Source organism: Pogoniulus pusillus, chromosome 34 (genome assembly GCF_015220805.1).
Source record: "Pogoniulus pusillus isolate bPogPus1 chromosome 34, bPogPus1.pri, whole genome shotgun sequence".
In the NCBI taxonomy this organism is placed as follows: Eukaryota; Metazoa; Chordata; class Aves; order Piciformes; family Lybiidae; genus Pogoniulus; species Pogoniulus pusillus.
In genome coordinates, this window is record NC_087297.1 from 4,217,300 (window position 1) to 4,239,702 (window position 22,403).

The 22,403-nt window shown below is 51.7% G+C and overlaps 1 protein-coding gene across 1 annotated transcript; it reads right to left on the minus strand.

Moving 5' to 3' along the window:
- Positions 1-3,881: 3,881 nt before the first annotated feature.
- AQP4 (aquaporin 4) lies at positions 3,882-21,731 on the minus strand. Its single transcript, XM_064170529.1, has 5 exons — positions 21,637-21,731; positions 16,173-16,587; positions 11,511-11,675; positions 10,290-10,370; positions 3,882-5,311 (listed from the first exon to the last, which is right to left on the minus strand). The coding sequence occupies exons 1-5, from the start codon at positions 21,666-21,668 to the stop codon at positions 5,033-5,035; spliced, it is 972 nt and encodes a 323-aa protein (XP_064026599.1). The 5' UTR covers positions 21,669-21,731; the 3' UTR covers positions 3,882-5,032.
- Positions 21,732-22,403: the final 672 nt, after the last annotated feature.

Consider the following 22,403-nt stretch of genomic DNA (forward strand, 5'->3'; position numbering starts at 1 on the left):
CTCCCATACAGTGACCACAGCACTGCACAACTTTGAGAAGCACACAGCCCTGCAGGTCAAAGCTAAATCAAGTCCTAAAGGATGCTCAAGAGGGACATTCCCTCACATGGAATGGTGATCTCTTGTGGTGGGGCAGAACCAGCTGTGATGACAGCCACTCCTAAGGATTTACTTTAGGGTGGCTCACAAGCCTCAGAACCACAGAATCACAGAATTAACCAGGTTGGAAAGGGCCTCTAGGATCATCCAGTTCAACCTATCACTTAACCCTTCTAATTAACCACACCATGGCACTAATTGCCTCAGCCAGGCTTGGCTTCAACACCTCCAGGGATGATGACTCCACCACCTCCCTGGGCAGCCCATTCCAATGCCAATCACTCTCTCTGCCTACAACTTCCTCCTAACATCCAGCCTAGACCTCCCCTGGCACAGCTTGAGGCTGTGTCCTCTTGTTCTGTTGCTGCTTGCCTGGCAGCAGAGCCCAACCCCACCTGGCTACAGCCTCCCTGCAGGCAGCTGCAGACAGCAATGAGCTCTGCCCTGAGCCTCCTCTGCTGCAGGCTGCACACCCCCAGCTCCCTCAGCCTCTCCTCACAGGACTCTGCTCCAGGCCCCTCCCCAGCCTTGCTGCCCTTCTCTCAACACCTTCCAGCACCTCAACATCTCTCTTGAATTGAGGGGCTCAGAACTGGACACAGCACTCAAGGTGTGTCCTGAGCAGTGCTGAGCACAGGGGCAGAAAGTTGACTGAATCTCCTTCCAGCATTGGGCACCTTGCTGAAAGGCTCTGATGTACAGAATAATCACAGGGAAGTGCATGGAAGAAATCCATCAGGAGCCAAAAATACTACAGCAGAAACAATCCTGAGCTCAGTGCCAAACTCCTCCACGGGTCTGGTTTTGTGGGAGCAGGAGCAGACCTTCCACATCTTGCTCTCCTGCTGCTGTCCAATGCATGGCAACAACCTTTACTTGCTAGGGCTCTTTATTTGAGCTTCCCTTCTGGCTCTTCATCTTTGAGGAGTCTTTATCCCCAGTACTCTCCTGGAGTGAGAAGCTCTCTTGGGACTGGTTCTGAGTGTTTCCCACATTGCATTGGTGCAGAGAGTTTCAAGGGAAAAGAACAAAACCCTCCTAAGTGAGGTGGCTGCAGCTCTGTGTTCTGCTCCCCCCCAGCAGCAGAATCAGCCTGGCTCAGGAAAACATGCACCAAGCCATATGTGTGATGGGCCCTGAAGCACCAAACAAATCACAGCTTCTTTATACAACACAGTGCCATGCAGCACTCACAAATTTGGAGCTTTTAAGGAGTCTCTTGCAATAAAATATAGTAAAATATATATATTAAGAAAAGAGAAATCCACCAGATCTACATGGGGAAAAAAAGAAGTCTTTGCTTTACCTGTTTAAGCCATGCAAAAGCTTTAATCAAAGTGTCCCTTTTACACATTTGAAGGCAAACAAGGAAAAAAAAAAAGAGGAGAAAGAAAATAAGAGGTAAAACAAAACCAACCAAATGCAGAACAAATGCTTAGACAACAAAGAAACAAACAACCCACAGGTTTTGATCCTTCTCACTGAATCTACTCAGCTGAGCAGAGGTATAGAATCAGTCAGGGTTGGAAGGGACCACAAGGAGCAGCCAGTTCCAACCCCCCTGCCATGCCCAGGGACACCCTACCCTAGAGCAGGCTGCACACAGCCTCAGCCAGCCTGGCCTCAAACACCTCCAGCCATGGGGCCTCAACCACCTCACTGAGCAACCCATTCCAGCCTCTCACCACTCTCATGGTGAGCACAAAAATCACTTCAGGACATCAGAGTCACAAGAACTGGAGGGAACTTCCTCCTCAAGTCCAGCCTCACTCTCCCCACCTCCAGCTTTGCTCCATCCCCCCCACTCCTGCCACTCCCTCACAGCCTAAAAAGTCCCTCCCCAGCTTTTTTTTGAGGCCCCCTTCAGATGCTGGAAGGCCACCAGAAGGCCACCTGGGAGCCTTCTCTTCTGCAGCCTGCACAGCCCCAACTCTTTCAGTCTGTGCTCATAGCAGAGGTGTTCCAGCCCTCCGAGCATCCTCCTGGCCCTTCTCCGTGCTGCCCTTCCCTGGGAGACTTAATCCTTGCTGTGTGATAAGCTCTTATCTGCATCTTGACATAGTTCCTTGCAGGTCCCCAACCATGCCCATGCCCTTGAACTGTGGCTCTGTCAGGACACTGTCAGCTCTCCCACTCGACTCTTTGAGGGGCAGTGTGACTGGGAGCAGGGCTGGCACTGGGTCACCCAGGGGAAGCCCTGTGCTGGGTCTCTGTATGGCACACAGCTGTGCCTGGGGGCTGCAGGGCAGAGAGCATGGTCCAGCTGTAAATGCATGGAGGAGCCTTGAATCTCCTGCTCGACACAGGGAGTCTGTGCCACACTCCACCAGTGTTAAAGACAAGAAGGGATCCTACAGGAAGGCTGGAGAGGGACTTTTCACAAGGCTGTCTATCAGCAGGACAAGGGAGGATGGTTTGAAGCTAAGGGAGAGCAGGGTTAGACTGGATCTTAGGAAGAAGTTCCTCAGTGTGAAGGTGATAAGATACTGGAATAGGCTGCTCAGAGAGGTTGTAGATGCCTCCTTTCTGGGGATGTTCAAGGCTAGGTTGGATGAGACCTTGAGCAATCAAGTCTAGCTGAGAGGTGTCCCTGCCCACAGTAGGCAGGTTGGAGTAGATGGTCTCTAAGGTCCCTTCCAACCTGAGCCATTCTATGAAAAGAAGAAAATGAGTGTGGCAGGACATATTGGGGCTCTAAGGTGCTGAAACTGGGGGTGCAGAACTGCCTTTGGAGCGCAGTGCACAGATCTGAGTGTGGCAGTGCTTTAGTCACTGGTTAGGGACATCTCATTCCCTGTAACAAAGAGGACATGTGGAGGATGTCAAAGAGCAGAGAAGGTTTTCACAGCCCATAGGCAGGACTAACAGCTTCCCCCTCTTCTTGTTAAATAGGCAGGAGGAGCTTTTCAATTCCAAAACAGAGTCAAACTCTACAATCACAGCACCAATCCCACGCTCCTGCCTGCTCTGCTGCTGCATGCTGCAAAACTCAAAGCCACACTGACCAGAGACTAAAGCAGTAAGTCAGCAACAGAGCAGAAATGTTCTGCTGGGGCCATTATGTCTGTCAAAGCACTTCTAAAAGGGCAAGGCTGATTAAATAGAATCAGCCAGGCTGGAAGAGACCTCCAAGCTCATCCAGTCCAACCTAGCACCCAGCCCTGGCCAATCAACCAGAGCATGGCACTAAGTGCCCTATCCAGGCTTTGCTTCAACATCTCCCTCTCTGGAGCCTTTCAAGGCCTGTCTGGATGTGTTCCTCTGTGATCTGTGTTAGACAGGATTGTCCTGCTCTGACAGGGGGGTTGGACTGGATGATCTCCTTGGGTCCCTTCCAATCCCTAACATCCTGTGAGCCTGTGACCTCCACGGACAGTGACTCCACCACCTCCCTGGGCAGCCCATTCCAATGCCAATCACTCTCTCTGCCAACAACTTCCTCCTAACATCCAGCCTAGACCTCCCTGGCACAACTCCAGACTGTGTCCCCTTGTTCTGGTGTTGCTTGCCTTGGAGAAGAGCCCAACCCCACCTGGCTACAGCCTCCCTTCAGGTAGCTGTAGACAGCAATGAGCTCTGCCCTGAGCTTCCTCTTCTGCAGGCTGCACACCCCCAGCTCCTTCAGCCTCTCCTCATACTCCCCCTTCAAAAGCCCTCCAAGTGCTTGCATCTTTCCCTAACAGCAGCCAAAGCAACCTCTGCCAGAGGTGGAATTAAGACTATATGAGCATTGGAAGAAGCATGGATCCTGTTCAGACAGTCAGGCACCACTGACAACAAAATAACCAAGCCAGAAGCAATCATATTTTTATCACCTGTTATTAAAAAAAAAAAAATCTTTCCCAATCAGTGTTTCAATACAGTTAAAAGTTAAAAACCCTCTACAGAACCTACTGAATTGAAAAAGAGAGAGAGAGAGAGAGAAAAAAAACCCTTCTCTCCAAGCATCTGCTTAAGAAAGGTTAAGTGATTTAAACTTTGAGTTGAGAGAAATGAGCAGAGAAAGGTGGATTGGAACAAGTGCACTGAAAACAGATATGCCTTCTTTTCTTCTGATAGCTCTTATCAGAGTTACTGAGTAACAGCAAAGCCTTTCCATTCTTTGCATGACCTTGAGAGCCTGCTAACACCAAATGGTCAAGAGTCAAACCCCAGGAGAATGTTTCACCAGATAGACAAAGACAGGAGGGAGCAGGAAAGTGCAGTCAAGATGCTTTTACAGTAGGCTTCATCCTTGCATTTTCTCACTCTCAGGATGGGCTGAAGGAAAATCTCTTTGTGCTGCAAATCAGGAGTGAAACCTGTTGGGCTGATGGCAAATTTGGATCTTATTTTAAGCCTAGCAAAGGGTAATTTTGTCAGAGGTAGTTGGCAAGGCAGCAGTGATGTACACGAGTGGCAGCCACACAGAGGAGAAACCTCTTAAATACTCTTGGTGCTGTCCCTGCACCTCATGAAGAGCACTTAATGGATGAGATGCTCTAATCAGAGCTGACAACAGCCAATTAAGTGTCAGAAGAACAATCTGATAAGTAGGTCTTCATGTCTATAGGCATTTCCTGGTCTGTCTTAACTGTCAATCTGAATGTTAAACATCTCTATCTCCATTCTCATTATTGAGTGATTCATTAAAGGAGAATGCTTTCACCTCTTTGTTTTGCTTTTGGATTTGGGGGGAAAGAAGGGAAGGAAAATACTAGGAACAGCTCTTACTTTGGAGTAATAGATGGGGAATCCTAATTACAGCCCAGTCCTAACCTCCCAGCTGAGCAAGAGCATGGTTTGGTGGCACCACTACCACACAGCTGCCCAAACCATACCTTTCAAGAGCTGGCAGAGGCTCAGTTTAGAGGAGATCTGTTTCTTTAATGGGTGGCAGGATATCTGTGGCCGTGCTAGCAGGCTGCTCTCTGCTTTCAGTGCTTCTTGCTAGTCATACGGACGACAACACCTCGCTGGAGGGATCTCTTCCCTTCTTGTCCTCACCCCTGTCAATATCAATCACATGAACTATGCCAGGCTTCAGGATCAGGTCATCTGTCTCCACGTGGCTCCTGTTGTCATCCACCTCGATGTATTTGCCTTTGGATGGCTGAGTGGCCTTGCTGAAGGCATCTTTGAAGCGGCGCTTCAGTTCGATGTCCGGGCAGTAGACGTACTCATAGAGAGCCCCAGCAAGGACTGCTCCTATTATTGGTCCCACCCAATACACCTGCAAAAAGAGGTGGGGGGAAATAAAAACAAGCCAGGCATTAAGCTCCAGAGCAGATAAAGAAGCCAAGGACAAGCATGGCACTGAAGGTTTCATCCAGAAAAGCTTAGAATCATAGAATCAAGCAGGTTGGAAGAGAGCTCCAAGCTCATCCAGTCCAACCTAGCACCCAGCCCTGGCCAACCAACCAGACCATGGCACTAAGTGCCCCAGCCAGGCTTGGCTTCAACACCTCCAGGGACGGTGACTCCACCACCTCCCTGGGCAGCCCATTCCAATGCCAATCACTCTCTCTGACAACAACTTCCTCCTAACATCCAGCCTCAACCTCCCCTGGCACAGCTTGGGGCTGTGTCCCCAGTCATGCAGTCTTTTCTTCTCTATCTTGAAGCCATTGCCTCTCACCCTATCACTACAGGCTTTTGCAAACAGTCTCTCTGCATCCTTTATGTGATTCCTGTACCTGTTCATGAGGTACTGCAAGGTCATTATTAGGTCTTCCTGTAGCCTTCTGCTCTCCAGGCTGAACAACCTCAGCTCCCATAGCAGAGGTATTCCAACCCCCTGATGTATTTTCATGACTCTCCTCTGGACCCACTCCATCAGGTTGGTGCCCCACCTAGGGAGTCCATAGAAGGACAAATCCACCTCACACTGCTTCTCAGGTCGTGGACCACCCCTGTCCCCTCCACTCAGACCCCCTCTACATTCTGTGGCTGTCAGCACATGTGTTTAGCTGAGCAGTGGACACAGGACATCACCACAACAGCCAAGTTTCTCCATGGTACAGTTTGTTGATGGTTGACAATTTCAGTTATAAATTGCAGGCTCCCTCAGAGTATGGATGATTAATCTCATGATAAACTACAGCAGTTTTTTTGGGTAGGAACAAGGCAGCCCCTGAGAAGTGGGAAAATCTGCCTCAATAGGATAACTCTTGGGAACAAAGTTACACACAGCATCATGTTTGCAGATCTGGAGCCTTAGGGCCTGGAGACAATGCTGCTTCTGTTTGGTAGCTGCAGTGGGAGCAGAGTGGGATTCAGACTTGAGACAGCAAGGAAATCCTTACATGCACTGCAGTGTGCAGCTCCTCGTTAGCAAAGGGGCCCTAGAAGTGCCTTCCCTGCCTGTAATTACAGATTCACAGATTGCACTGGGTTGGAAGGGACCCTCAAAGGTCATTTTGTGCAACCCCACCACACTCAGCAGAGACAGCTCCCACTTGATCAGGCTGCCCAGGGCCACATCGAAGCTGATCTTGAATGTCTCCAGGGGATGGAGCCTCAACCATATCCCTGGGCAACATGTTCCAGTGTCTCACCACTCTCATTGTACAGACCTTCCTCCTGGTGTCACAGGATCACAGAATTAACCAGGCTGGGAAAGACCTCTAGCATCATCAAGTCTACCTTATCACCTAACCCTTCTCATTAACTAACCCATGGCACTAAGTGCCTCATCCAGCCTCCTCTTAAACACCTCCAGGGATGGTGACTCCACCACCTCCCTGGGCAGCCCATTCCAATGCCAATCACTCTTTCTGTGAAGAACTTCTTCCTAACATCCAGCCTGAACCTGCCCTGGCACAGCTTGAGACTGTGTCCCCTTGTTCTGTCACTGCCTGGCAGAAGAGACCAACCCCAACTGGCTACAACCTGTTTTCAGGTAGTTGTCCAACCTAAATCTCCCCTGCTCCAGTTTCAAACCACTGCCCCTTGTCCTACCACCACAGGCACTTCTAAACAGTCCCTCCCCAGCTTCCCTGTAGGCCCCCTTCAGATATTAAAATACAGCTGTCTCCCTTGAGCCTCCAGGCTGACAGCCTGAACTCCCTCAGCCTGTCTTCACAGGAGAGATGCTGCAGCCCTCTGATCATCTTGGAGGCCCTTCTCTAAACCCACCCCAGCAGCTCTGTGTCTCTCTTGGGGACAGTACTCCAGGTGAGGTCTCACCAGAACAGAGCAACAGAATCACCTCTCTCGACCTGCTGGCCACACTTTTGATGCAGCCCAAGGTGGGGGGCAGAGCTGCAATCCATCCCCTCCTTTAGAACCACACTTTTGATGCAGCCCAAGGTGGGGGGCAGAGCTGCAACCCATCCCCTCCTTTAGAACCACACTTTTGATGCAGCCCAAGGTGGGGGGCAGAGCTGCAATCCATCCCCTCCTTTACAACCACACTTTTGATGCAGCCCAAGGTGGGGGGCAGAGCTGTAATCCATCCCCTCCTTTAGAACCACACTTTTGATGCAGACCAAGGTGGGGGGCAGAGCTGCAACCCATCCCCTCCTTTAGAACCTCATTTTTGATGCAGCCTAAGGTGGGGGGCAGAGCTGCAATCCATCCCCTCCTTTAGAACCCCACTTTTGATGCAGCCCAAGGTGGGGGGCAGAGCTGCAACCCATCCCCTCCTTTAGAACCACACTTTTGATGCAGCCTAAGGTGGGGGGCAGAGCTGCAATCCATCCCCTCCTTTACAACCACACTTTTGATGCAGCCCAAGGTGGGGGGCAGAGCTGCAATCCATCCCCTCCTTTAGAACCACACTTTTGATGCAGCCCAAGGTGGGGGGCAGAGCTGCAACCCATCCCCTCCTTTAGAACCACACTTTTGATGTGGGGGGCAGAGCTGCAACCCATCCCCTCCTTTAGAACCACACTTTTGATGCAGCCCAAGGTGGGGGGCAGAGCTGCAATCCATCCCCTCCTTTACAACCACACTTTTGATGCAGCCCACGGTGGGGGGCAGAGCTGTAATCCATCCCCTCCTTTAGAACCACACTTTTGATGCAGACAAAGGTGGGGGGCAGAGCTGCAACCCATCCCCTCCTTTAGAACCTCATTTTTGATGCAGCCTAAGGTGGGGGGCAGAGCTGCAATCCATCCCCTCCTTTAGAACCACACTTTTGATGCAGCCCAAGGTGGGGGGCAGAGCTGCAACCCATCCCCTCCTTTAGAACCACACTTTTGATGTGGGGGGCAGAGCTGCAACCCATCCCCTCCTTTAGAACCACACTTTTGATGCAGCCCAAGGTGGGGGGCAGAGCTGCAATCCATCCCCTCCTTTAGAACCCCTCTTTTGATGCAGCCTAAGGTGGGGGGCAGAGCTGCAACCCATCCCCTCCTTTAGAACCACACTTTTGATGCAGCCCAAGGTGGGGGGCAGAGCTGCAATCCATCCCCTCCTTTACAACCACACTTTTGATGCAGCCCAAGGTGGGGGGCAGAGCTGTAATCCATCCCCTCCTTTAGAACCACACTTTTGATGCAGACCAAGGTGGGGGGCAGAGCTGCAACCCATCCCCTCCTTTAGAACCTCATTTTTGATGCAGCCTAAGGTGGGGGGCAGAGCTGCAATCCATCCCCTCCTTTAGAACCACACCTTTGATGCAGCCCAAGGTGGGGGGCAGAGCTGCAACCCATCCCCTCCTTTAGAACCTCATTTTTGATGCAGCCTAAGGTGGGGGGCAGAGCTGCAATCCATCCCCTCCTTTAGAACCACACTTTTGATGCAGCCCAAGGTGGGGGGCAGAGCTGCAATCCATCCCCTCCTTTAGAACCCCTCTTTTGATGCAGCCCAAGGTGGGGGGCAGAGCTGCAACCCATCCCCTCCTTTAGAACTGCTTTTTAACAAGTCTCTGCAGCAAATGACTGCAACACTCCCAATCTGTTCATCCAGTTTGTTTCCTGCACAAATACTCCTAGTTAAGCTGAGGCTTTCAAATTGAAGCAGGTAACATCTGGTCTGGTCTGCAAAGACCAGACTGCAACCCCCTTCATCTCTTCCCACAGGCATTTGCTGAGGCAGGTTCTCCCCTGGGAAGCAGATCACAGAGGGTCTCTGCTCTCATTTTCTAGGCTTTGCCCCAGTTTACTGCAGAACCAGGTGAAACGTGAAGCTGACAGAATTACTTCCACAGCTTCTCACCAGCATGACCTGGGGGGGCTGCAATCTGCCTCAGAGGATTTGGTTTTCTCTCTAGCAGTTCAGTTCTCTCAGTCTCGTTGGATTGCTCTTTTTGGTTTGGACTTCTTGTATGATTTCCCTTCCACTCCCACTTACAGCTTCCACAAAACAGCAAAATGTTGTTCCAGTGTTCTGGAAACTGCTCTGCAGTCCTTGGGGAGCAGCTTTGTAACAAGGTTTTGGTAGGTCAGTGCCTTTCCTCCTCTGCCATGTAATCATGGAGTCATAGAATGGTTTAGCTTGGGAGAGATCTCAAAGATCAGCCAGTTCCAAACCCCCACCATGAGCAGGGACACCTCCCACTGGAACAGGTCACTCAAAGACTCATCCAACCTGGCCCTGAACACCTCCAGGGAGGTTGTGGAGCTCAGACTGTTCTGTGGGACATACTGGGACAGCCAACTAACAGCAAATGATGCAGGTGAAGTCCTGAGAGCTGTTGGTCAGTATCATAGAATCACAGAATCAAGCAGGTTGGAAGAGACCTCCAAGATCATCCAGTCCAACCTAGCACCCAGCCCTGGCCAAGCAACCAGACCATGGCACTAAGTGCCTCAACCAGGCTTTGCTTCAACACCTCCAGCCACATAGACTCCACCACCTCCCTGGGCAGCCCATTCCAATGCCAATCACTCTCTCTGACAACAACTTCCTCCTCACAGCCAGCCTAGACCTGCCCTGGCACAGCTCCAGGCTGTGTCCCCTTGTTCTGTTGCTGGGTGCCTGGCAGCAGAGCCCAACCCCACCTGGCTACAGCCTCCCTGCAGGCAGCTGCAGACAGCAATGAGCTCTGCCCTGAGCCTCCTCTGCTGCAGGCTGCACACCCCCAGCTCCCTCAGCCTCTCCTCATAGGGTTTGTGTTCCAGGCCCCTCACCAGCTTCGTTGCCCTTCTCTGGACACCTTCCAGCACCTCAACATCTTTCTTAAATTGAGGGGCCCCGAACTGGACACAGCACTCAAGGTGAGTACTACACTATGGTGAAGGCAGCATGGAAGCAGAGTCACCTACCCATTGGTTCTCCCATCTCCCCATGATGACAGCAGGTCCAAATGATCGAGCAGGGTTCATGCTGGCACCAGTGTAATTGATCTAAAGCAGAGACAAAAATGTTACCTGTTATTAAAGTCTTGGGGATGGTTATTCAATGTCTGCTAGTCCCTAGTTTCACCTGCCTTTGAATCTTGCAGGCAACTATTATCACTCTCCTGGGACTGATCATGACACAAAACCTCCAGTGCAACAACCCTCCCAAGGGGACCCAAAGGGCTCTGGCAATGGTCCATGAAGAATATAGCAGCTATAACCTTCCAGGACTTAAAGGGGGCTACAGGAGAGCTGGAGAGGGACTTCTGACCAAGGCATGGAGTGACAGGGTGAGGGCTGGTGGCTTCAGACTGGAAGAATCTGAATTTAGATGGGGTCTCTGGTTTAAGAGGGACAGGGATCTGCTGGAGAGGGTCCAACAGAGACCTATGAGGATGATGATGGGAGTGGAGCACTGCCTGATGAGGAGAGGCTGAGGGACCTGGGGCTGCTTAGTCTGGAGAAGAGATGACTGAGAGGGGATCTGATCAATGTCTATAACTATCTGAGGGCTGGGGGTCAGGAAGGGGGGACAGGCTCTGCTCACTGCTCCCTGGGATAGGACAAGCAGCAATGGATGGAAGCTGCAGCACAGGAGGTTCCAGCTCAACACAAGGGGCAGCTTCTTGACTGTCAGGGTCCAGGAGCACTGGCACAGGCTGCCCAGAGAGGTTGTGGAGTCTCCTTCTCTGGAGCCTTTTAAGGCCTGTCTGGATGTGTTCCTGTGTGCCCTGAGCTAGATTGTGTGGTCCTGCTGTGGCAGGGGGGTTGGACTGGATGACCTCCTTGGCTCTCTTCCAACCCCTGACATCCTGTGAGCCTGTGAGCCACAAGGATGAAATTGCCCCCCATGAGGGTGGTGAGGCAGTGGAACAGGTGGTCTAGAAAAGCTGCAGAGGCTCCACTGAAAGTATTCAAAACCAGGCTGGCTTTGAGTCACCTGGTTTAGTAAAAAGTGTCCCTGCCCATGGCAGGGGAGGTTGGACCTGGATAATCCTCAAGGCCCCTTTTAACCCAAACCGCTCTCTGATTCTATGACACCACTACAGCAGCTACAAAGACCATGGAAGTTGCCAGATACTCCAGAAGCAGTCATAAAAAGGGACAAGAGGTCTATTTCTTTTTAAGGAGAAGCCATCAACTTACAGCAAATAAATGTCCAATTGCCACAGAAAATCCAATTGCTAAAGCTACTGAGCCGGTGACATCACTTCGTTTGGCATCACAGCTGGCAAAAATAGTGAACACCAGCTGGAATGTAATTATCAGCTCCACCAGCAGCCCATGGCCAGCAGAGAGATCCCCATGCACCTGGAAAGGGAGGGAAAGAAAACACAGGAGATGAACTCACAGTATCACAGTATCACAGTACCATCAGGGTTGGAAGAGACCTCACAGATCATCAAGTCCAACCCTTTAGCACAGAGCTCAAGGCCAGACCATGGCACCAAGTGCCACGTCCAGTCCTGCCTTGAACAGCTCCAGGGACGGCGACTCCACCACCTCCCCGGGCAGCCCATTCCAGTGTCCAATGACTCTCTCAGGGAAGAACTTTCTCCTCACCTCCAGCCTAAATCTCCCCTGGCACAGCCTGAGGCTGTGTCCTCTTGTTCTGGTGCTGGCCACCTGAGAGAAGAGAGCAACCTCCTCCTGGCCACAACCACCCCTCAGGTAGTTGCAGACAGCAATAAGGTCTGCCCTGAGCCTCCTCTTCTCCAGGCTAACCAATCCCAGCTCCCTCAGCCTCTCCTCGTAGGGCTGTGCTCAAGGCCTCTCCCCAGCCTCGTTGCCCTTCTCTGGACACACTCAAGCATCTCAATGTCCCTCCTAAACTGGGGGGCCCAGAACTGAACACAGCACTCAAGGTGTGGTCTAACCAGTGCAGAGGACAGGGGCAGAATGACCTCCCTGCTCCTGCTGGCCACACCATTCCTGATGCAGGTGAGTTTGTACATGGGGGAGCCACCACCTGCCTCAACAGTGCTCTGGAGAAAGCTCTTTCTAAAGGGGACACAGTGTGCTGCTTTGAGCCTGGCTAGGATGTTTTGGTGAGAAGAATTAGGTTACAGGCTGTGGAAAAGGAAACAGTGGTGGTGGCTGCTGCACTCATAGGCTTGCTGAGATGGATAAGAACAACACAAACATAGATAAGAGTCATTGTCTGGGCTTTGGGCTGAACTTCTCTCTCTAACCTAACCTGCTGTCTGTGTGACTAATCCTTCTGCTTCCTAACCCCCCTGGCTGACCCTCCAAACTCACCTTGAATGTAAAGCAAAGTCTGGGGTAAGGTAGAGGGGTGGGAAGAAGTGGAAGGGTGGTTGGGAGCCCCTCCTGGGGACTCAGGTTTCTGGGAGGGCTGCTGTGCTTCTGAATTACCTTTTCCCTTGTCTATTTGTGTCTATAACTGTATCTACTGTAACTATCTGCTCATCTCTTGTGCTAAACTGTCAATATAAAGCTTCATTTAATTTTCAGAGCTGCTAAGTCTAGTCTGGGTGATTTACAAAGTGGGGGGGTGGGGGTGGTGGCAGGAAACACCCAAACCATCACACACAATGAAGGCCAGCAACAACATTTAGAAGCAGAGGTCTCTCCTTACAAAGTTTTCTCCCCTTTTAAAAAGCATTTAAATCTTAATATATATGTATTTTAATATACATATAGTGTAGCCAGCAGGGCAAGGGAGGGGATTCTGCCCCTTGGCTCTGCTCTCTTCAGACCCCACCTGCAGTCCTGGGTGCAGTTCTGGAGCACCCAGCACAAGGACATGGAACTGTTGCCAGTGCAGAGGAGGCCACCAAGATGCTGAGAGAGCTGCAGCAGCTCTGCTGTGAGCACAGGCTGAGAGAGTTGCAGTGCCTTCCAACCCTAACCATTGTGTGGTTCTGTGTGGTGCTGAGGGGCATGGTTTTGTGGTGCTATCTTAATGGTTGGACTTGATGACCTTAGGAGGTCTTTTCCAGCCTTAGTGATGCTATGATGGAGGGCCACAAAGATGCTGAGAGGGCTGCAGCAGCTCTGCTATGGGGACAGGCTGAAAGAGTTGGGGCTCTGCAGCCTGAGAAGAGAAGGCTTGGAGGAGACCTTGGAGTGGCCTTCCATACCTGAAGGGGGCTAGAGGAGGGCTGGGGAGGGACTATTGAGAAGTTCTTATAGTGACAGGAGGAGAAGGAATGGGTTTGAACTGGCAGAGGGGAGATTGAAAGTGGATGTTAGGAAAGGGTTCTTTGCAGTGAGGGTGGTGAGACACTGGCACAGGTTGAGGGTGGTGAGACACTGGCACAGGTTAAGAGTGGTGAGACACTGGCACAGGTTGAGGGTGGTGAGACACTGGCACAGGTTAAGAGTGGTGAGACACTGGCACAGGTTGAGGGTGGTGAGACACTGGCGCAGGTTAAGAGTGGTGAGACACTGGCACAGGTTAAGAGTGGTGAGACATTGGCACAGGTTAAGAGTGGTGAGACACTGGCACAGGTTGAGGGTGGTGAGACACTGGCACAGGTTAAGAGTGGTGAGACACTGGCGCAGGTTAAGAGTGGTGAGACACTGGCACAGGTTGAGGATGGTGAGACACTGGCGCAGGTTAAGAGTGGTGAGACACTGGCACAGGTTGAGGATGGTGAGACACTGGCACAGGTTAAGAGTGGTGAGACACTGGCACAGGTTAAGAGTGGTGAGACACTGGCACAGGTTGAGGATGGTGAGACACTGGCGCAGGTTAAGAGTGGTGAGACACTGGCACAGGTTGAGGATGGTGAGACACTGGCACAGGTTAAGAGTGGTGAGACACTGGCACAGGTTGAGGGTGGTGAGACACTGACACAGGTTGAGGGTGGTGAGACACTGGCACAGGTTAAGAGTGGTGAGACACTGGCACAGGTTGAGGGTGGTGAGACACTGGCACAGGTTAAGAGTGGTGAGACACTGGCACAGGTTGCCCAGGGAGGTTGTGGAGCTCACACAGAATGTTCAAGGCCAGGCTGGATGAGTCCCTGAGTGACCTGTTCTAGCAAGAGGTGTCCTTGCCTACAGCGCAGGGTTGGAACTGGCTAAGCTTTGAGGTCCCTTCCAACCTAAACCATTCTACGATTTTGAGAGCCATGGAAAATTACCTCTGGACTGAGAGCAGAAGACTCCACAGTACCACCCAACCATAACTTCAAAGTCAGACTGCAGAAGTCTACTTCATTTTCATGCAGGGATTTGCAAATGCTGCACTTCCCCTTCACCATTCCCCCCTCCCCCCCCCTTTTCTTTCCTTATTCTTGGGAGCACTGTAATTTACTATTCAATTATAAATTCATTAATTAGCCCTGACTTAATTAATTTAAATTTCAATTAAAAATTAAGCAGTGTGCAGCTCAAGTGCATTTTTAATCAGGCCTGCAACAGGGCTAACTGATGGCATTCCTTGTTAGTGCAGAACAAAGCTGGAATCTAAACCACAATCTATTTCCAAAGTGTGTCCTTTTAAATTGATGTTTTTCCAATCCCCAGCATAATGGCCAGAGAATTCATTTCCTCCTGCCCAGCCCACAGGAAAATGGCATTTCAGCCATGCATTGCTCAACTGCTGGATGGAAATGAACACTACCTGCTGACATCAGAGCTGGGGAAGTTCTAGGAAAGAGAACTTCTATATCAAAAAACAGCCACAGGTGCTGCACTGTGGAAACCCCTCCTAAGGAGAGCTTTAAGCTTTGCCTAGATGAACTGCATAGAGCCCTCCTAAGGAGAGCTTTAAGCCTTGCCTACATGAACTGCATAGAGCCCTCCTAAGGAGAGCTTTAAGCTTTGCCTAGATGAACTGCATAGAGCCCTCCTAAGGAGAGCTTTAAGCCTTGCCTACATGAACTGCATAGAGCCCTCCTAAGGAGAGCTTTAAGCCTTGCCTACATGAACTACATAAACTCCTCCAAAGGAGAGCTTTAAGCTCTGCCTAGATGAACTGCATAGAGCCCTCCTAAGGAGAGCTTCAAGCTCTGCCTACATGAACTGCATAGAGCCCTCCTAAGGAGAGCTTCAAGCTCTGCCTACATGAACTGCATAGAGCCCTCCTAAGGAGAGCTTTAAGCCTTCCCTAGATGAACTGCATAAACCCATAAACCCCTCCTAAGGAAAGTTTCAAGCCTTGCCTAGATGAACTGCATAAACCCCTCCTAAGGAGAGCTTTAAGCCTTGCCTACAAGAACTGCATAAACTCCTCCTAAGGAGAGCTTTAAGCCTTGCCTAGATTAACAAGCAAGCTCTTAAAATCTTTGCTTGAGCTCTCTTGACAGTGATTACACTTTGTTGGGCTCTAAGCTAGTCTAGGACAAGAGCTGGGGGAGAAGAGTTGGGGCTCTTCAGCCTGGAGAAGAGAAGGATTCAAGGAGATCTTATAGTGGCCTTCCAGTATCTGAAGGGGGCCTAGAGGAAGGCTGGGGAGGGACTACTAACAAGGTCTTGTAATGACAGGGTGAGGAGTAATAGGTTTGAAGTGGCAGAGGGGAGATTGAAAGTGGATGTTAGGAGGAAGTTCTTTACAGTGAGGGTGGTGAGACACTGGCACAGGTTGAGGGTGGTGAGACACTGGCACAGGTTGCCCAAGGAGGTTGTGGAGCACAGAATCACCCAATGTGATCAAAGATCACATTGGGTGATTCTGTGCTCCACAACCTCCCTGGAGGTGTTCAGGACCAGGTTGGGTGAGACCTTGAGCAACCTGTTCTAGTAGGAGGTATCCCTGTCTATGGCAGGGGGTTGGAGCTGGATGATCCTTGATGCCCCTTCCAACCTAGACCACTCTACGATTCTATGAGTGATTACCGCAGTGACTCCCAGCCCTCCCACCACACTGGGTGGTGTGACAAGGTAAAGGATGCCAGCACCCACGATGGCCCCCAGGCACTGGGCAATGATGTAGAAGATGGACTTGGCAAGGCTGATCTTCCTTGTGCAGACCATGGCCACCGTCACAGCAGGGTTAATGTGGCCTCCGCTGATGTGCCCGAAGCACTGCACCATGGTTGCGATGCTGAGTCCAAAGCAGAGGGAGATAAGGACCATGTCTACAGGCAGGGGCTTCTCTGCTCCACCCCAGTTGATTGTAGAGCCAAGGCTGAGGAGGACAAAAATGAGCATGGCCAAAAATTCTGCTGAAACAGCTTTCCAGAAGGGCTGAGTCCAGACTCCTTTAAAGGCCACCATGATGCTCTCACACCGACACAGACGTCCACACTTACTGAAACAGAAAACAGAGCTTCATGAGATGTCACCAAACAACCTGTGTGCTCTTCTGTTAGGGAACTGCTATGCAGCAGCCTTTGGAGAGGAGGCAGCAATGCTGAGGACAAGCACAGGGCTGGGACAGCCAGAGAGCACCACATGAGCAGTGTGGAGTGCCTGCAGGACACAAGGTCGTTAATCACCCCTTGCAACAAGTCTGCTTGCATAGCCTCAGCTCACAAAAAACAGCCTCTCTGTCTGTGGAAGCATGGAAATGAACCTATCCTACACTTGTTGACCTCTACCTGTACAGCCTCACCACTTCCAGCAGCCTGCTGACCTTCAGAGAATCACAGAACGGTTTTGGTTGGAAAAGCCCTTCAAGATCATTGAGTCCAACCATTCTCTACCGCTGCCAAGGCTGATGCTAAACCATGTCCCTCAGCACCCACACCTCTGCCTCTTTGCAACACCTCCAGGGATCCAACCACCTCCCTGGGCAGCCTGCTTGAGACCCCTTTCAGGGGAGGTTCTCCATGCTCATTAAATCACTGTGTGTCCTTTCTCTAATCCAATCTGTACTTCTCACACAGCAGGCATGATAATTCAATAAAAAGCAGGCTTTTAGTCAAAGCCTAATGGTTTTGGTAGCAGTGTAGCACTGGGAGGTTGCCCTAGGAGCTGTAAGAGAAAGCCTATTTGTTTGAACACTCAGAGACCCAATACTTCAATTTCTGTTTGTGCAAGGAGCAGTTTCTTCGCTGTGGACGTAGGGCAAAAATTGAATTCAGCCAGGAGAAGAGCTGCAATCCTAAATGCTGACCTTTAGATCCATCACACCATCAATAAAGTGCATTATTTTGGGCTAAGGGTGGCAAGCAAGCTGTGGAACAGAGGGATGGTTTCTGTATGTGTGGTGTGGAGAGCTCTGTGTGGCAAAAAGTGCCTTGGTTTTCTTCCCCTCTGCCTGGAGATGCTGTTTATTCGTCTACACTGCCTTCCTGATGAGCTACAATTCTGCTTGATGTTCAGATACCTATGAAAGTGGGTCAGCAAAGAAAAAAAAAGTTATTTGTGGTATTAATAAATTAGGAGAATAAGCCAAAAGGGAAGCATTTTAATGAGTTTCTAAGGAATGCTAACAAGACTCTTCTCTAAAAACAAAAGAAAGACAAAAAAAACCCCAACAAGAACCTCCTCTCCCCCCCCCCCCGCCCCCAGACAAAACCAAAAACCAGAACCAAACCTCCAACCCCTCCAAAAAAACAAACAAACAAACAAACAACAAACCAGAAGCAGAAAACAAAAGAGAATATTCAGCTGCTGCATTTTGGCACTGAATTTCGAGTGGAAGATGGATGAAGTTGTGCTCAGTTATCTAAGGTAACTGAGCTACGATGCATATTTAATAGCACTTGCATCAGAAGGCAGCAGCAGAGGCATGCCTGCCCTTTTCAAGCTCTTGCAAGAGGAATGGCCCATGAATTTCTTAAGAGTTGCAGTGAGTTAGGGAGAGGCAATTTAAGCCTCTGACTGGAGCAAAGAATTTGTTTCTCTGTCTCATTTCTTATGCTAATTTACTGCGTGTTTTGCACAGGTCATTTGAGCTCTGCCTTAGTTCTCTGGACTCTCAGATGAGAACAAAAATGACATTATCTCCTGCGAAAGGCTGCTGTAGAGAGCTTGGGAAGAGATCACAGAGTGCTGAGTGGGACCTAGAATTATCACAGTTGGAAAGGACCCCAGAGATCATCGACTCCAACCTTCCTGTCATGGGCAGGGATGCCTCACAACTAGACTTTGCTGCTCAAGGCTTCAGCCAGCCTGGTCTTGAACAGCTCCAGGGAGGCATTCACAACCTCTTTGGGCAACCTACTCCACAATCTCAGCACCCTTTTACTGAAGAACTTCTTCCTAAGATGCAGTCTAACCTTTAGCTTCAAACCATTCCCCTTTGGCCTGTCTCTAGACACTCATGAAAATTCCTTCTCCAGCCTTCCTCTAGGATCTCTTCAGGTTTTGGAAGGCAGCTCTAAAGTCATTCCAGAGAGAGTGATTTCCCATTGGAATGGGCTGCCCAGGGAGGTGGTGGAGGCACCGTCCCTGGGGGTCTTCAAGAAAAGACTGGATGAGGCACTTAGTGCCATGGTCTGATTGACTGGTTAGGGCTGGGTGCTAGGTTGGACTGGATGATCTTGGAGGTCTCTTCCAACCTGGTTGATTCTATGATTCTATGATTCTCTTCTCCAGGCTGCACAACCCCAGCTCCCTCAGCCTGACACAGAATCACAGAAGCATCGAGGCTGGAAAGGACCTCTGAGATCATCAAGTCCAGCCTATAACCCAATACCACAGCATCTATCCTCATAGCTGAGGTGCTCCAGCCTTTGGATCACCTTTGTGGCCCTCCTCTGGACTCTAACAGCTCTGTGTCCTTCTTATGATGGGGACACTTGAACTGGATGCAGCATTTGAGGTGGAGCCTCACTAGAGCAGAGTCAAGGGCAGAATCCCTTCTTAACCTGCTGGCTGCACTCCTCTGGGTGTAGCTCAGCACACAATTTGCCTTCTGGACTGCACAAACACACTGCTGGCTCACAGTGAGCAATCAACACCTCCAAGTCTTATTCTTCTTGCTGATAAAGAAGAATTAAAGCCAGAACCTTGCAAGACATTGAAGTCATTCCCCAAATCTTCTAATTCAGGTTTAAACTCGAGACAATCAGAAAGATGTTTTTGTAAGGTCAGTTAATAACCAACTGTCTCAGCTTGACTTTTTGTTCCAAGTGACCCCAAAATCACTGCTGTCCCAAATGCTGTAGCTCACAGGTATTTGGTCATCCTTACCTTTGAACTTATACCCAGGTTCTCACTGAATCCTAAAGGCTTCTTCACTCTGACACCCTTGCTTCTTCCCCACTGTCAGTTTATTTCAGTGCTCTGAAGCTGATATGGATGCTACATCCATGAGACAAGCTCCTTTTCCCAGTGCTTGTCCCAGGTGAGCATTTCACAGAGGGATGAAGCCTGTGCTGAAGGCCATGGGATACAAACCTGGATGCACAGACAAGGGAAGTGGCACTCATGCACTCTTTCACTCCAAACTCAGATGGACTACCCTAAGCTTGCTAGGCAAAATGCAAGCCCTGGTGTTGTATTCCAGACCTCTGCAAAATTTCCAACCACCTTGAGCACTGTGGGAGGAATGTAGGTTTTGGGGACATGGGAGAGAGGGGGCATGGTGACTCTTGATTTGTCTGAGTGTGCCAGACCATTTCCTTCATAGAATTGTAGAACTGTTTTGAATCTGATGGCCCCACACGACTCACCTTGTGCTGTCTCACCTGGAAATTAAGGGCCATGACCCAGCTTTCCCTGGTTGTGTGCCAGAGTGAAGAGTGGAGAGTCACCTCTGCATAACTGCTGTGGCCTTTCATGAAATCAGAGAATCACAGAACTGTTTCTGCTGGAAAAGCCCTTTAAGATAATAGAATCCAACCATTCTCTAACACCACCAAGGCTGGGGCTAAACCATGTCCCTCAGCACCACAGCTCTGCCCCTTTGAAACCCCTCCAGGGATGGGGATTCAACCATCTCCCAGGCAACCAGCAATAGAACAAGGGGACACAGTCTCAAGTTGTGCCAGGGTAGGTATAGGCTGGATGTTAGGAAGAAGTTCTTCACAGAGAGAGTGATTGGCATTGGAATGGGCTGCCCAGGGAGGTGGTGGAGGCACCGTCCCTGGGGGTCTTCAAGCAAAGACTGGATGAGGCACTCAGTGCCATGGTCTAGTTGATTGGTTAGGGCTGGGTGCTAGGTTGGACTGGATGAACTTGGAGGTCTCTTCCAACTTGCTTGATTCTATGATTCTATGATTCTATGATTCTATGATTCTATGATTCTCCCTGGGCAGCCTGTGCCAGCCTTTGAGAACCCTTTCAGGGAAGAAGCTTCTACTAATGTCTAACCTAAACCTCCCCTGGTGCAACTCGAGGCCAGTTGTTCTCATCCTGTCACTTGCAACCAGGGAGAGGAGACCAAAACTCACCTGGCTCCAACCTCTTTCCAGGGAGCTGTAGAGAATGAGCTCTCCCCTCAGCCTCCTTTTCTCCAGACCACACAACCCCAGCTCCCTCACACCAGCAAGGTCCTGCACACCAGCAAGAGCTACAGTCCCAAAAGCCAAATGGTCCTTCTGAAACTCTAATTGCTACGACTCGAAGGAGCCAGGCCGTGGGCTGCCAGCCAGCCCTTGCCCAGGACAGCACGGTGGCACAGCAGCCGGGTGCGGGCGGCAGCTATTTCCAGGGGCTGCTATTGGCAGCGGCGCCTTCGCAGCGCAGTCGAACACCCCCGATCCGTGCTGGCAGCGCCGCTGCGGCTCAAACGGGCACCGGGCACACACCTGCCAGTGCTGGGGGGAGGAGGGGGGCAGGCTGCTGCGGCTGCTGCTGCTGCTAAACAAACTGCACTGTGGCAGGGCTTGCTTGAACCGCTTTGCCCCGCTCCCCAGCGCGGTGCTGGTGGGCGCCTGGTGGGTACGTGCGGGAGGTGGGGAGGGCAGCCTGGCTGCCCGGTACCGCTGCGTGTCGGAGCCGGGCTCGCCGCACGCACGGCGCCAAGCGGCGGAGGGACCAGCTTTGAGGGTGCGGAGGAGCAGTGTGTGCGCCGGCGGGGTCGCAACTCTCTGCCCTACTCCGGTGTCAGAACCCAAGGGAGACCGAAAGGCTCCGCTAGGACCACCGGGGACGGGGGAGGATGGCGTCCCGGGAGCAAAACGGGGGTGAAGAGCACCTCGCAGACACCACATCACACAGCCCCCCACCAGCAAACCCCCGTCCGGGCAGAGAGGGCTGCCCAGCTGCACTCTCGTCCCGGCTTCGGGCAACTTTGGAGGGCGGGGTGCCGGTCCCCGCGGGTGCGGAGAAGGGGCCGCCGCTCACCCCATAAAGTCACCCCATAAAGTCAGCTTGGGTTTGCGTGGGCCACCCCCGGGCCATCCCCTCGCCTCCTCCCTCCCTCTCTCCCTCCCACCTTCGCACTCGGCGGAGGGTCCGCACTCACCCGCGGCGCGGAGCGGCCGCTCCGTCGCTCATTCCTCCCCGGCGGGCGCGGAGCCGCGGCGGGCGAGCGGCGCTACTGGCCGGGGTGGGCCCGGGGCGGGGGGGGGCGGCGGCGGCGGCGGCGGCGCGGCGGAGGTGCGACCATGCGGCTGCCGGCACCGCGCTGCCCGCCCTGCTGCTGCCGCCGGGCCCGGGACACTGGCGGGGCCGGGGCTGCGGTCATGTGGCTATGCAGATGGGCAGGGGGTTCTGGGCTGTGCTGGGCTAGCAACTGGCTGGAGGGCCGGACCCAGAGAGTGGTGGTGCCTGGTGCCACATCCAGCTGGCAGCTGTCACTAGTGGTGTCCCTCAGGGATCAGTGCTGGGCTCCATCCTCTTTAACATCTTCATAGATGATCTGGATGAGGGCATGGAGTCAGTCATCAGCAAGTGTGCAGATGACACCAAGCTGGGGGCAGATGTGGCTGGGTTGGAGGGCAGAAGGGCTCTGCAGCGGGACCTTGACCGCCTGGACAGATGGGCAGAGTCCAAGGGGATGGCTTCAATAGCTCCAAGTGCAGGGTGCTGCACTTTGGCCACAACAACCCCATGCAGAGATACAGGCTGGGGTCAGAGTGACTGAGAGCAGCCAGACAGAGAGGGATCTGGGGGTGCTGATTGATACCCACCTGAACATGAGCCAGCAGTGTGCCCAGGTGGCCAAGAGAGCCAGTGGCATCCTGGCCTGCATTAGCAATGGTGTGGCCAGCAGGAGCAGGGAGGTCATTC